Here is a 13,869-nt window from a genome sequence, read left to right as displayed (position 1 = left end):
TCAAAGTTTCAGTTAATTAAATTCACTGAAGAACAGAATATGAGTGTGACGAGACACTTCAGAATTAATAAATAAAGTTCACATATTCTAATTTCATTTTTTTAAACTTATTTTTGGATCCAGTGTCTTTACGGCAGGGTTAATATTAACTAAAACTAATAAATCAACTATAAAAATAAAATCAAATAAAAATATAAAAATAAAATATAAAATATATAATATAACTTGATACACTAAAGTAACAGACTTAAATTTAAATAAAATGAATAAAAACTTTATAGACACATTAAAACAATGTAATAATATATATATACATATATAATAAAAAATAGAACAATAAAAAACCTTTTCTTGAAATAAAATATAAAATAAAATATATAATATATCTTCAGAATTAAAAATAATGTAATTAATTTTTTCTACTTTTTATTCATTTTAATTCAGCTAGTTGCAACATTTCTCATTTTCGTTTAGTTTAACTTGATACACTAAAGTAACAAACTAAAATTTAAATAAAATTCATAAAAACTATAAAGATACATTAAAAAAAACACTACTAAAAATGACAAAACACAGAAAACAATTGCAAAATATAAAATGTAAAACCGTGAATTCAGGGCTGCCAACTTTTGAGTTTAGCTTGGCGTGAGACTACTGCAACGGGGGGGGGGTGTGGTCTGCACACGCAAGGTCTCTCGTTCGCTTACCTCTGCCGTGCGCGCGGTTTGGAGCACAATATCTTTACTCTAGATTACGGGATATTTAACTAATTTGCGGTATAACTAGTCGATTGCGAGTGGCTCAACATAGATATATAGATAAACTCATCTTTCAGGCATTTTACCTACCGGGTTGACACTTAAGCATGAGAAATCGGGGGTGTGGCGTGAGAGCGTGAGAATTGGGTCAATTGCGTGTGTCTCACGCTCAATGCGTGAGAGTTGGCAGCCCTGGTGAATTAAAAACTACAGAAGTATCTGAATATCAACATAAATCAGTATCTGTGCTGTAACTTCAGCCCTTTCCTGACCCAAACTACATATAATAGTTAATCAGTGATTATGGGCGGGAAAGCTAGAAGAGCGGGGGATCGTGATTGGATTGCGTGGCGGGGGGTTAGCGTGTGCGGGCTCAGCGTGGGGCTAATGATATTAATATGAGTCTCCAGCACGTGTGACGCGAGCTGTCGTGTGTGACGGGTGTGTGACGGGTGTGTGACGGGTGTGTGACGGGTGTGTGACGGTGTTTACCCGTGATTGAGCTGTTGAGTTGATCATATTACACTCGCTGTGTGCTAATTCAACACAGATTAACATATAGAGCGATCGCGCTTCCATCCTCTCAGCCTCTGTTTCCTTCATTACGGGCTTTCCACCGGAGGAACCGCTTCATCGCTCCGACAACTATCGGCGGGAGTTCCCGGAGATCGAGGCGTTCGCACCGCAGGAACCGGGAACCATTTCAGTTCGAGGATTGACTCCTCCTTCAGAGTCGGCCTAGACCAGCGCTAGAACTATATAGAACTGTAAATTTAACTGAAGTCTGTAAAAGCTAAAATGTTGCTACCATATTTCTTACGGTATATTTCAGCATCCACAGCTGCCAGTTTTTTACCCGTAAATTTAACAGGATTTAAATAATTGCGTGTGAATGAGAGTGCCGGTACCCGCACGGCCTGGCTGTAGGGCCCGATGCTGGCCGGGGCCCAGTGAGACCGGCTCTGCACGTGAAGTGTGTGTCTCTGAGGAAACCTGTCGTTCTCGCTCGCCGTCCGCCAATCATGAAGCAGAACGTCCATCTGAAGATGCTGACCGAGCGGGAGAGACGCCTGGACACACACCCTGATGAGACAACACACACACACACACACACACACACACACACACACTGAACAGCTTGTAACGAAACGTAACAAACAAGACCTTTCCAGACTTCCTATGTTGTCTATGAAAGCCTGATTTTTATGTGTAGCTTGATACATTTCTGAAACTCACATTTGAACCTTCGACCCGTTGGACTCCATTGAAGTCACTATATGGGGAAAATCCTGGAGTGTTTTCCTCAAAAACCTTCATTTCTTTTCCACTGAAGAAAGAAAGACATGGACATCTTGGATGACGTGGAGGAGAGTAAATTATCAGGACATTTTAATTGAACTAATCCTTAAAGGAGCATTGCGTAGGTTCTGAAATTTCTAACCGTTACTGACACCAGTGGCCGTTAGAGGAACTGCAGCCAGTCTCATGCTGGTTCTCGGTGCACACGCTCGTATGAGCACGACCACAGCAACCAGAGAGTTGTAACCTTTGCAGTAAAAAGAAAGCCAGCTCCGGTCTGTTTCTCGGGTCCAGCGCTGACCGGTGCTCCCTCCAAGAATCAAATGCCGCTCCGATGTTTACTCTTGTCTTGTCTTTGCCCGACGCCCGTCACTCCCTATTTTGGCCGCACTAGATAAGGTTTTTTTTTTTTTACTTACGAGTAGTTTCCGTGGGTGTCTGGATTGTGCTGGAGGCTGGTCGGTTCTTTCCGTCCGCAGAGCTCATTTGAAACACTAACGTTACTCACTGCTAGCGATTGCCGGATGTAAGCCCAAGCAGACGAGGACGCGCATGACGTCACATTTTGTGAATTTTCGCGCCAATTCAGACCCGACTCCTCCGCACACAATTGAGCCTTCAGGCTGATAGAGGCAACCGTGGTGGACATTAAGGTGTCATTCTTTCTATTACTTTATGGTTGGCTCATAAATGTACAAATGAAAACTCTATCTTAAAGATTTTTTTAAGTAAAAAGCTACGCAATGCTCCTTTAAAGGAACTATATGTAGAGTTCAGAAACGTGTAATAGCGACACCGGTGGCTGTGAGCTGAACTGCAGCAGAACTCGTGAGACTATATTTTGAACTAATCAATTTTCTTTGCATGACACACCGACATTACAGGCTCTATCGGCATTATCCTGAACATTATATGCAGCGCACGCAAACGTCATATACATTTGATTTTCTCAGCAAAAATGTATCAGATAAAAATCAGGCTTACAGAGACAACATAGGAAGTCTGGGAAGTAGCGGTGCAACGGATCACAAAATTCACGGTTCGGTTTTTGAACCACAGATCGGATAATTTTTCAGATCAGCAAAAAAAAAAAACCATTTAAATAAAAATAATTTTATATATATATATATATATATATGGGTGATGTAACTTTTCATTTATTACTTAAAGCTCACTTGAAGTTCTTCGATACCACATTAAAAACTAGTAGCCTAACTGATAAAGTTCAAACATTATTAAAAACAAGTGAACAATCAGTAATAAAATAAGAACGAATACTGAAATTTCTAACCGTTACTGACACCAGTGGCCGTTAGAGGAACTGCAGCCAGTCTCATGCTGGTTCTCGGTGCACACGCTCGTATGAGCACGACCACAGCAACCAGAGAGTTGTAACCTTTGCAGTAAAAAGAAAGCCAGCTCCGGTCTGTTTCTCGGGTCCAGCGCTGACCGGTGCTCCCTCCAAGAATCAAATGCCGCTCCGATGTTTACTCTTGTCTTGTCTTTGCCCGACGCCCGTCACTCCCTATTTTGGCCGCACTAGATAAGGTTTTTTTTTTTTTACTTACGAGTAGTTTCCGTGGGTGTCTGGATTGTGCTGGAGGCTGGTCGGTTCTTTCCGTCCGCAGAGCTCATTTGAAACACTAACGTTACTCACTGCTAGCGATTGCCGGATGTAAGCCCAAGCAGACGAGGACGCGCATGACGTCACATTTTGTGAATTTTCGCGCCAATTCAGACCCGACTCCTCCGCACACAATTGAGCCTTCAGGCTGATAGAGGCAACCGTGGTGGACATTAAGGTGTCATTCTTTCTATTACTATTTTTTTAAGTAAAAAGCTACGCAATGCTCCTTTAAAGGAACTATATGTAGAGTTCAGAAACGTGTAATAGCGACACCGGTGGCTGTGAGCTGAACTGCAGCAGAACTCGTGAGACTATATTTTGAACTAATCAATTTTCTTTGCATGACACACCGACATTACAGGCTCTATCGGCATTATCCTGAACATTATATGCAGCGCACGCAAACGTCATATACATTTGATTTTCTCAGCAAAAATGTATCAGATAAAAATCAGGCTTACAGAGACAACATAGGAAGTCTGGGAAGTAGCGGTGCAACGGATCACAAAATTCACGGTTCGGTTTTTGAACCACAGATCGGATAATTTTTCAGATCAGCAAAAAAAAAAAACCATTTAAATAAAAATAATTTTATATATATATATATATATATATGGGTGATGTAACTTTTCATTTATTACTTAAAGCTCACTTGAAGTTCTTCGATACCACATTAAAAACTAGTAGCCTAACTGATAAAGTTCAAACATTATTAAAAACAAGTGAACAATCAGTAATAAAATAAGAACGAATACACAAATTACAATCAGAGATGAAAACTAAATAACAAAGTTAAAGTCTAACAGTAGTATTCAGGTACAGAAATTAATAATTAGGCCTAAATTTAAACTAACACTATTTGTTCACTGCAGAAATTAAATATAGTTTCATTTTTGTTAAAGCTGTATTTTGCTGTTTTATTAACATTAATGACAGACGACAGCAGGAATATTAGGCTACTGTCACTTTAAGACCCAGTAAACTGACACACATGCGGTTTCTTTCTGTTCACTCACGACAGAACCGAGAACACTTGCCGAGGCGGGTATTATGGTGCGCTCAAGTCATCTCGTATAGATCGTCATTACGAGTTGAATGCACTTGAACGCCATCACAATGTCGTAAATACCAGCGAAGAGCTCGGGATTTTCTTTAAGCCCCGATCTGTACGAGTTGGGGGCGTGTCACTGAAACATGGCGGAATCAATGGATGCAACGTCTGCTGTTAACCGTAAATTCTAATTTAATTTCAATGTTTACTCTTCCAAGAAACTGTCATTTATCATGATCATCATTAATCTTGTTAAAAGCAGCAAGTTAATGAATTACAACAAAAAATGCTAACAGTTTACATTGTCTTCATAAGTTAATTAAAAACATAAAAAGAAAAACACACCTGATGCGCATTCTTTGTTCTTTATTTTCTATAGGCAGAGTCAACAAACCTTGCTGTATTTTCGTGTAATTCATTAAAAGAAGGTACACCGCCATCTTGCTCTGACGAAACTTACTTGAACTCACACGTCGTAAACGCGACTTCCTTAGCCTGGATGCTAGCCCAAACCCCGCCCACAAAATGTTTAGGTCGGGAAGTTCGCTCTGGACTCGATCCGTTGAGGAACTATTATGCCCGAAGAAAAATAGTTCGGACCAATCAAATTGTCAGGGCGGGTTTATACGATGATGGACAGATGAGCAACCATAGACATCATATCTATTCATAGATGCTAGCTACGTCACTAGAAATAGAACGCCGCCATATTGACGCCCGATCTCGCCCGGCCCCGCCCAAACTGCCCATTTGAATGAGAGAGAGAGACAGAGATACATGGATACAATTTTAATTTTAGGCTCCGATCCTTATTTGTTACCCCCAGTTTTCTTTTGTGCTTTATCATCTGCCCCAGACTTGCCCCAATTTGCCTTCCATGATATATATATATTTATCTTGTGCATAACCCCTCTCCATATACAGTGGGGATCGCTTAAGGCTTTCAAGAGTACAGACGCGTATCAATATGCTGTTGCTGGATGGGTAAAAGACGTAAAAGTGCGGCACCTGGCCACCAAGGATTTATATTTAATTATGGGAAATGTTGGTATTATAAAAAAAATTCAAATGTATGATTTTGGTGGTAGTTTGCTCTGACTAGGTAGCAAGTTGTTAGCTAGCTAAGTGGCTCAGTTGGTAGCTTGCCAGCTGTTAGCCTCAGTATAAGGCTACAATATGAGACATTTCTTCTATCCTTTTCCTTTGGTATAGAATAAAACACCAGTTCGGTTTTCCTCTTTCGGCTGTTGTTGCAGCTCCTGCACAACATATTGCAGGCATTACTGAGACCGCCGGTCGTCAAGATGGCGGCGCAAAGCTACAGTGACGTCACGTGACCCGAACGAATGTGAGCAACGGTAACGTAACCATCCACGTCATCAGAGCGCTTGGGTTGAATTCCTGGCTGCCGCTGGAGAATTGAGTTGTGTATATTCCGCTATCGTGTGTGTTATAGAAGATCTCTCAACATACGTCACTTACTCCATTGCTCTGATTGGTTCTAGGTCTATCCAATTGAGTGCAGAGGCCTTTTATTTCCTGGTTCGGTCGACACACACCCCATAATCACATTCTGACTAGAATCTGTGTATGACGACCTCAGGCTACGACTTCCCAGCTCGTACGTACGAACTTCCCAGGAGGACTCGATCTATACGAGATGACTTGAACACACCATAACTCCATTGTCATATTTATAAAGAATACCCATTTTTCTAGTTATCCCCAGCTCTAAAACATATGAGAATGTATAAATTGTATATTCTCTAGTCAATTATATATATATATAATATATTTTTTTTTTCAGGATAAATAATAAATAATGAAAAATAATAAATGTATGCAAATCTATGGGTATTTTACTTTTAGAATGAATATACATTTTTCTTATTCCAAGCTCTAGAATATTTTACCAGGTATAAATTGTGAGTAAAAAAAAATAAGATTCACTAACACTACTTGAAACCTTTATGCATCATGAATTATAAAAGGTATTCATAATGTACATTGTAATGCATTATATCTTTTAATAAATTACTGTAACAAAAGTTAAACCCACTATAATATGAACAGATTTCTTGTTGCATCTGAAATTGGTTGTTTTAATGCATCGTGTTTCTAAAGGTTTCTGGAACCAAGAACTCCGGTTACAATTATTCATGAGATCACACAATGCATTACGAGGAGCATAATTAATGCATTAAACTACCTTTATAATGCATTATACATAAAGGCTTTGAGTAAAAGTCTTATCCAGTAAATCAGGAGCTCTCCGTGAGACGCAGTCGTCACCTCGCGGGCGGATCGAGTGTGAAGAAGCTTCGGTACAGAGAGTTTATCAGACTGAAGTTCTCCATGTCACTGACGTACAGATGAACCAGCAGAACACACTCCATCAGCCAGCCGTTCTCCTGCAGATGCCCTGCACACACACACACACACACACACACACACACACACACACATCAGCCAGCCGTTCTCCTGCAGATGCCCTGCACACACACACACACACACACACACACACACATCAGCCAGCCGTTCTCCTGCAGACGCCCTGCACACACACACACACACACACACACACACACACACACACACACACACACACACACACACACACACACACACACACACACACACACACACACACACACATCAGCCAGCCGTTCTCCTGCAGACGCCCTGCACACACACACACACACACACACACACACACACACACACACACACACACACACACACACACACACACACACACACACACACACACATCAGCCAGCCGTTCTCCTGCAGACGCCCTGCACACACACACACACACACACACACACACACACACACACACACACACACACACACACACACACACACACACACACACACACACACACACACACACACACACACATCAGCCAGCCGTTCTCCTGCAGACGCCCTGCACACACACACACACACACACACACACACACACACACACACACACACACACACACACATCAGCCAGCCGTTCTCCTGCAGACGCCCTGCACACACACACACACACACACACACACACACACACACACACACACACACACACACACACACACACACACACACACACATCAGCCAGCCGTTCTCCTGCAGATGCCCTGCACACACACACACACACACACACACACACACACACACACACACACACACATCAGCCAGCCGTTCTCCAGCAGACGCCCTGCACACACACACACACACACACACACACACACACACACACACATCAGCCAGCCGTTCTCCAGCAGACGCCCTGCACACACACACACACACACACACACACACACACACACACACACACATCTGCCAGCCGTTCTCCTGCAGACGCCCTGCACACACACACACACACACACACACACACACACACACACACACACACACACACACACACACACACACACACACACACACACACACACACACACACACACACACACACACACACACACACACACACACATCAGCCAGCCGTTCTCCTGCAGATGCCCTGCACACACACACACACACACACACACACATCAGCCAGCCGTTCTCCTGCAGACGCCCTGCACACACACACACACACACACACACACACACACACACACACACACACACACACACACACACACACACACACATCAGCCAGCCGTTCTCCTGCAGATGCCCTGCACACACACACACACACACACACATCAGCCAGCCGTTCTCCTGCAGACGCCCTGCACACACACACACACACACACACACACACACACACACACACACACACACACACACACACACACACACACACACACACAATCACACACACACACACACACATCAGCCAGCCGTTCTCCTGCAGATGCCCTGCACACACACACACACACACACACATCAGCCAGCCGTTCTCCTGCAGACGCCCTGCACACACACACACACACACACACACACACACACACACACACACAATCACACACACACACACACACACACACACATCAGCCAGCCGTTCTCCTGCAGATGCCCTGCACACACACACACACACACACACACACACACATCAGCCAGCCGTTCTCCTGCAGATGCCCTGCACACACACACACACACACACACACACACACATCAGCCAGCCGTTCTCCTGCAGACGCCCTGCACACACACACACACACACACACACACACACACACACACACACACACACACACACACACACATCAGCCAGCCGTTCTCCTGCAGACGCCCTGCACACACACACACACACACACACACACACACACACACACACACACACATACACACACACACACACACACACACACACGCCGGTGAACCAGCACTCACATCTCAGTCAAAACTATGTTATTTAAAGAAAACTGGTCTTGCTTTTTTGCCGTGAAAGATAAAAAGTCTTATAAAATACACTGCACACTAGACTATAAATCTTAATTTGAGGAAATTCTTCAGTCTTGCCAAGTCAATTTTAGCTAATTTTGAGCTAAACACAACCAAACACAAAGTCATTTCAAGCGTTTGAGATTTTTGGTGAACTTTAGTATGCTTTTAGAAAATTTCTTTAGAAGTATGTAGTAACACTTGAGTCATTACCAGTTAGTTCCCACGATCTTCACTTTAGAATATGGATCCAAATAATTAGTAATTCCCATAGAAGTATGAAGTACCACTTTCATCTGTGCGCTATTACTTCCTAATTCATTAATCAGAGTTTCTTGTTAGTTAATAATAGTTACTAGATTATTAATATTGTGTTACTCATTGGTTCTTGTGTAGTTATTCATTAACGAAATTAAGAAAGGTCAAATATGAATTTTTTAAACACTTAAAAAAAAAAAAGTCCTTCTTGAAACAACCGAGATGCACGTAAATCTACGTAAAGTGTACTAAAATTATTAATTTAAAGGGACACTGTGTAGGAGTTTCTCCCATCTAGCGGTGAAATTGGATTTTGCATTCAGACGAATTGTGCTCTCCAGCGCCTCGCTTTTTCAAACCCGTGTTGCATCTACGGTAGCTGTTATGTACCAAAAAGCTATGACAGGATGTCTTCTAACAGCACTTCGTCGAGTTTTCCTTCGGGTGAACAGGTTTGTTATTTCAAACTGCAACTTGACACAAGAACACACGAATGTTAGAGTATGAATAATAACAGTGCAATGCAGCCTTTAAACTCGCCGGTGCCGTGAAGCGTCTCTCGCTGCTCTCTCCTCCGGTTCTGCTGCGTTCAGTCACGTGACGCTGGCTCTGAACGAAAACGCCTTGTGGAAACATGTTGGTCTAGTACTTTTTGACCCTCTCTGCTATTATAGTTTTTCAAGATGGCGGAACGACATGGAAGCCTCCGTGGACCTACCCGTCACATGTATATAAAGATAATGAATTCTTCGTTTACGAGGATAAGGCAGATAATTGTCAGAGGTATTTGTACACCATTGAGGACATATTTATGAATAAAAATATTGATTTTAGATAATAAAATACCTAAAAAACTACACATAGTCCCTTTAATGGTATGTTTTAAGAATGTTCATCTATTTACAGGTTATTGTGCATCTTAAAATTAAATAAGCTGAATTTAAGGATAAATATTCTTGTTTTAATGGAATTTTCACTTAAATTACTTATTATTTAATGCTTATAAAAAGTGAAAACTGCAGTTTTCAGCATGTTTGTAAGACCCAACAGTATTTTTAGTGACTGGATTTAAGATCTTATATTCTAGTTTTAATGCAATTTTCACTTAATTTTTTATTCAATTCTTATTAAAAGTAACAATTGCACAGTTTTAAGCATGTTTGTCTAGTGTTAAGATCCACTAGCATTTATTAGTGACTGGATATTTCTGCTATTTTCCAGAATTATGATCAGGTCAGTTCAGCTTTCCCCATCGGCAGATTTACTTGCTGGATTTTAGTTCACTTTACCTCGATTTAAGAGCATCATGTTTGTTTCAAAAAGGGCATGTTTTGCAGTGTTCTTCATGTTTCATTAGTGGAGTTTGCGGCTGAACTTCTAAGAAATCCTGCTTTCTCACCTCAGGCTCAGAGATGCACAAACACACACGACGTACATGAAACACAGTGTTTGTAAAGCCCCGCCGCACGCACAATGGAAGAGCCTGAGACCCCATTAGACTTTCACATGCTGTCAAGTCTGTTTTTCCTTCGCAGGAGTTAGCGTTTCAGCACACAAGAAAGCCGGTCATTAAATATTAACTTGTTTAATATTGTCTCAGCGCTGTGAAGGCTGTTTGGCGAAGAAAGACGAAAAAGATTAAATATGCTTTTCATCTGGAGCCGCTCCGGCTAAAGATTGTTCTCTCTGCTGTTACGGGCCACTCTTATAAAAGTTCTGCGGGCGATAGAAAGAGCTGCGTTTAATCTGAAGTGTGTTTCGTGACAGATGGAGTCGCTGACACTCGTGTGGATAAAGAACTCCTGAACCTCTTAAAAGTGCATTTTACCAGCACAACAAGAGGGAAAATGAAAGTGTGTGTGTGAACAAAGGCCTGTGTGCCGTCAGCGTGTGACTGCCCAGAAGCTCTTCATATTCTGCATTATTTCCTCACACACATCAGGGTAAAAACAACACAAACTCATGCTTTTCTTACTCAGTGTTTTTGTCTCGTTTCCAGTCCAAATATCTACAAATTCTTAAATCAAGATGCATTTACTAAAGTAGTAAAAGGCCATAAGATATTATGTCTTGTTTTCCGGGGAAATAAATCAAAATTAAGTGAGTTGTTTCTTAAAAAAGCAAAATGATCTGCCAATGGTGTAAGAAAAATAATGCTGTTTCTGTTTGAATTAAGATTATTTTTCTGACCCCATTGGCAGATCATTTAGCTTTTTTTAAGAAACAACTTATGATTAATTCCCCCAGAAAACAAGACATAATATCTTACTCATCTAGTAAATGCATCTTGATTTAAGAATATTTAGATATTTGGACTGGAAACAAGACAAAAACACTGAGTAAGAAAAGCATGTTTGCAGTGAGACGCCCCCAAACACACACACACACACACACAGACGCAGACACAGACACACACACACACACACACACACACAGACACAGACACAGACACAGACACAGACACACACACACACACACACACACACACACACACACACACACACACACACACACACACACACACACACACACACACACACACACACAGGCTGTGGTGTTGTATTAAACGCAGAACATGAGGACTGATCTTACTCTGCAGGAGTGTGAAGATGTGCCGGGTCTGGTTCTGGACGTGTGTGTGTTCGGACCGAAGCGCTGTCAAGCCACTGATCCACTGGAAACCCGCCGGACTCCTGGATGAGTGTGACGGCACACAACCTTCGACAGAACATCATCATCATCATGTGCATTACACACACTTCAGCAGATCATGCGTTCTCTGGGAAAGCAGTCGGCTTACACTGCATTCACTGTGTACATTCATGATATCAACTCTATATTTGCAAAATCAACTAAACTCGTTACAACTAATAACACGTTTCTGAACTCTACATATACTTCCTTTAAAGGATTAGTTCACTTCAGTATTAAAATGTCCTGATAATTTACTCTCCTCCACGTCATCCAAGATGTTCATGCGTTTCTTTCTTCAGTGGAAAAGAAATGAAGGTTTTTGAGGAAAACACTCCAGGATTTTCTCCATATAGTGACTTCAATGGAGTCCAACGGGAAAGAAAGACATGAACATCTTGGATGACGTGGAGGAGAGTAAATTATCAGGACATTTTAATTCTGAAGTGAAATAATCGTTTAATGACGCTACTCAACTGAGAGGGTTTTACTGTGAAACTGCCTATGCTAGCATGCTAATTACATTGCTAAAGGCCACACTAATTGAATAGTTGGTTGTTAAACGGCTAGTCGAGTGCCTGATCTAGAAGTCCTCAAACAGGCTTCAAGGTGACTTAAAATGAGTTAAAATATGATAAAACAAGTATTAAAATAATCCAAAACAACTAAAAATCAAGATAATTCTTATTTTAATTCACTCCATCAACAACTGGATTCACATGGACTTGAAAAATGCATTGATGTTAGTGATGCATTTAGGTTATTTCTCTCTATAGGTTTGTATTTTTCTCTGAAATGTGTCTTTGATTTTCGGTAATATTGAATAGGTTGTAATTTTTAAATGAATGGTGAAAAAATATTCATCACAAAAACCAGCTGTTTCAACAGGAGTTTGTAGACTTTTATATTCACTGTAAGCGGAAGCTCTTTTCTGGCATAGAGAATATCATGTTGCTGAATGATTAACTTGACAAATAAATATACTGTATAAATAATAAACACCATGGAATTAGTAATGGCAATATCCAAAACACATGGTTCATCCCCCCCAAAGACCACTGTATTAACCAGGGCCGTTCCCTGCAAATGTGATGAGGGCGGCCAATGAGCTTCTTCTGTAGGTCTGTGCTTTTGTTTTGTAATGATGTAAAATTACCTACTGACTGGCTCGCCAACTATAAACATGGCCTTATCATAGTGTCTCATCAAGAAAACCAAAGTTGTACCGTGCTAGTTTTGTTTTGGTGTTGATGAACCAATAAAATTTTGAAAGAATTTCAATGAAGTAAGTTACACTGCAGGCAGACAATGTGATGTGCTTTATACCAGAACACACACAGCTCACCCTGCTCCGCCTGACAACTGCGCTCAGCGTTTGATGGACACGCTCGCTGGACGTCTGGAGTATTATCAGCATATTCCAGCTCTTCTGTCATCTTGTCAATGGTGTTCTGGCAAGGACATCTACTGAGAGGCAGTGCTCCCGAGCCCTGCAGGAGACGACACACACACACACACACACACACACACACACACACACACACACACACACACACACACACACACACACACACACACACACACACACACACACACACACACACACACACACACACGCTTGATCAGTCAACCTGCAGGCTGATACACTAGAAAATATATGAATATGATCATCATCTCAGTTTGGAAGCCCATGACCACCACATGCTTTTAAATCACAATTATGAGATCAAAAGTCGCAAGTATGAGATAACTACGAGATATTAAGTAATTATGATCAGGGTTTGAAATGAACTTTTTCACCC

At 41.4% G+C, this 13,869-nt stretch overlaps 1 protein-coding gene across 4 annotated transcripts in view; it reads right to left on the bottom strand.

Moving 5' to 3' along the window:
* Positions 1 to 13,869, bottom strand: part of dph6 (diphthamine biosynthesis 6) — a 127,388-nt gene that overhangs the window by 65,153 nt on the left and 48,366 nt on the right. For 3 of the 4 annotated variants that reach the window (XR_013206728.1, XR_013206729.1, XM_077240174.1), the window contains exons 9-12: positions 13,413 to 13,557; positions 11,969 to 12,094; positions 7,028 to 7,157; positions 1,667 to 1,841 (exon numbers count right to left, since the gene is read on the bottom strand). Coding sequence is in view for 1 of the 4 variants with exons in the window: in XM_077240174.1 (XP_077096289.1) it covers positions 1,667 to 1,841; positions 7,028 to 7,157; positions 11,969 to 12,094; positions 13,413 to 13,557 (576 nt within the window). In the remaining 3 variants the exon portion in view is untranslated. Of the gene's footprint in view, positions 1 to 1,666; positions 1,842 to 7,027; positions 7,158 to 11,968; positions 12,095 to 13,412; positions 13,558 to 13,869 lie in introns of those variants that run through there. The other variant, XM_077240175.1, reaches the window with a different exon arrangement.

Source organism: Siphateles boraxobius, unplaced genomic scaffold (genome assembly GCF_051911475.1).
Source record: "Siphateles boraxobius isolate OS27281-9 unplaced genomic scaffold, OSU_SipBor_1 22, whole genome shotgun sequence".
Classification (NCBI taxonomy): Eukaryota; Metazoa; Chordata; class Actinopteri; order Cypriniformes; family Leuciscidae; genus Siphateles; species Siphateles boraxobius.
Note: the sequence above shows the minus strand (reverse complement) of the source record. Positions and strands in the feature narration are given on the sequence as shown.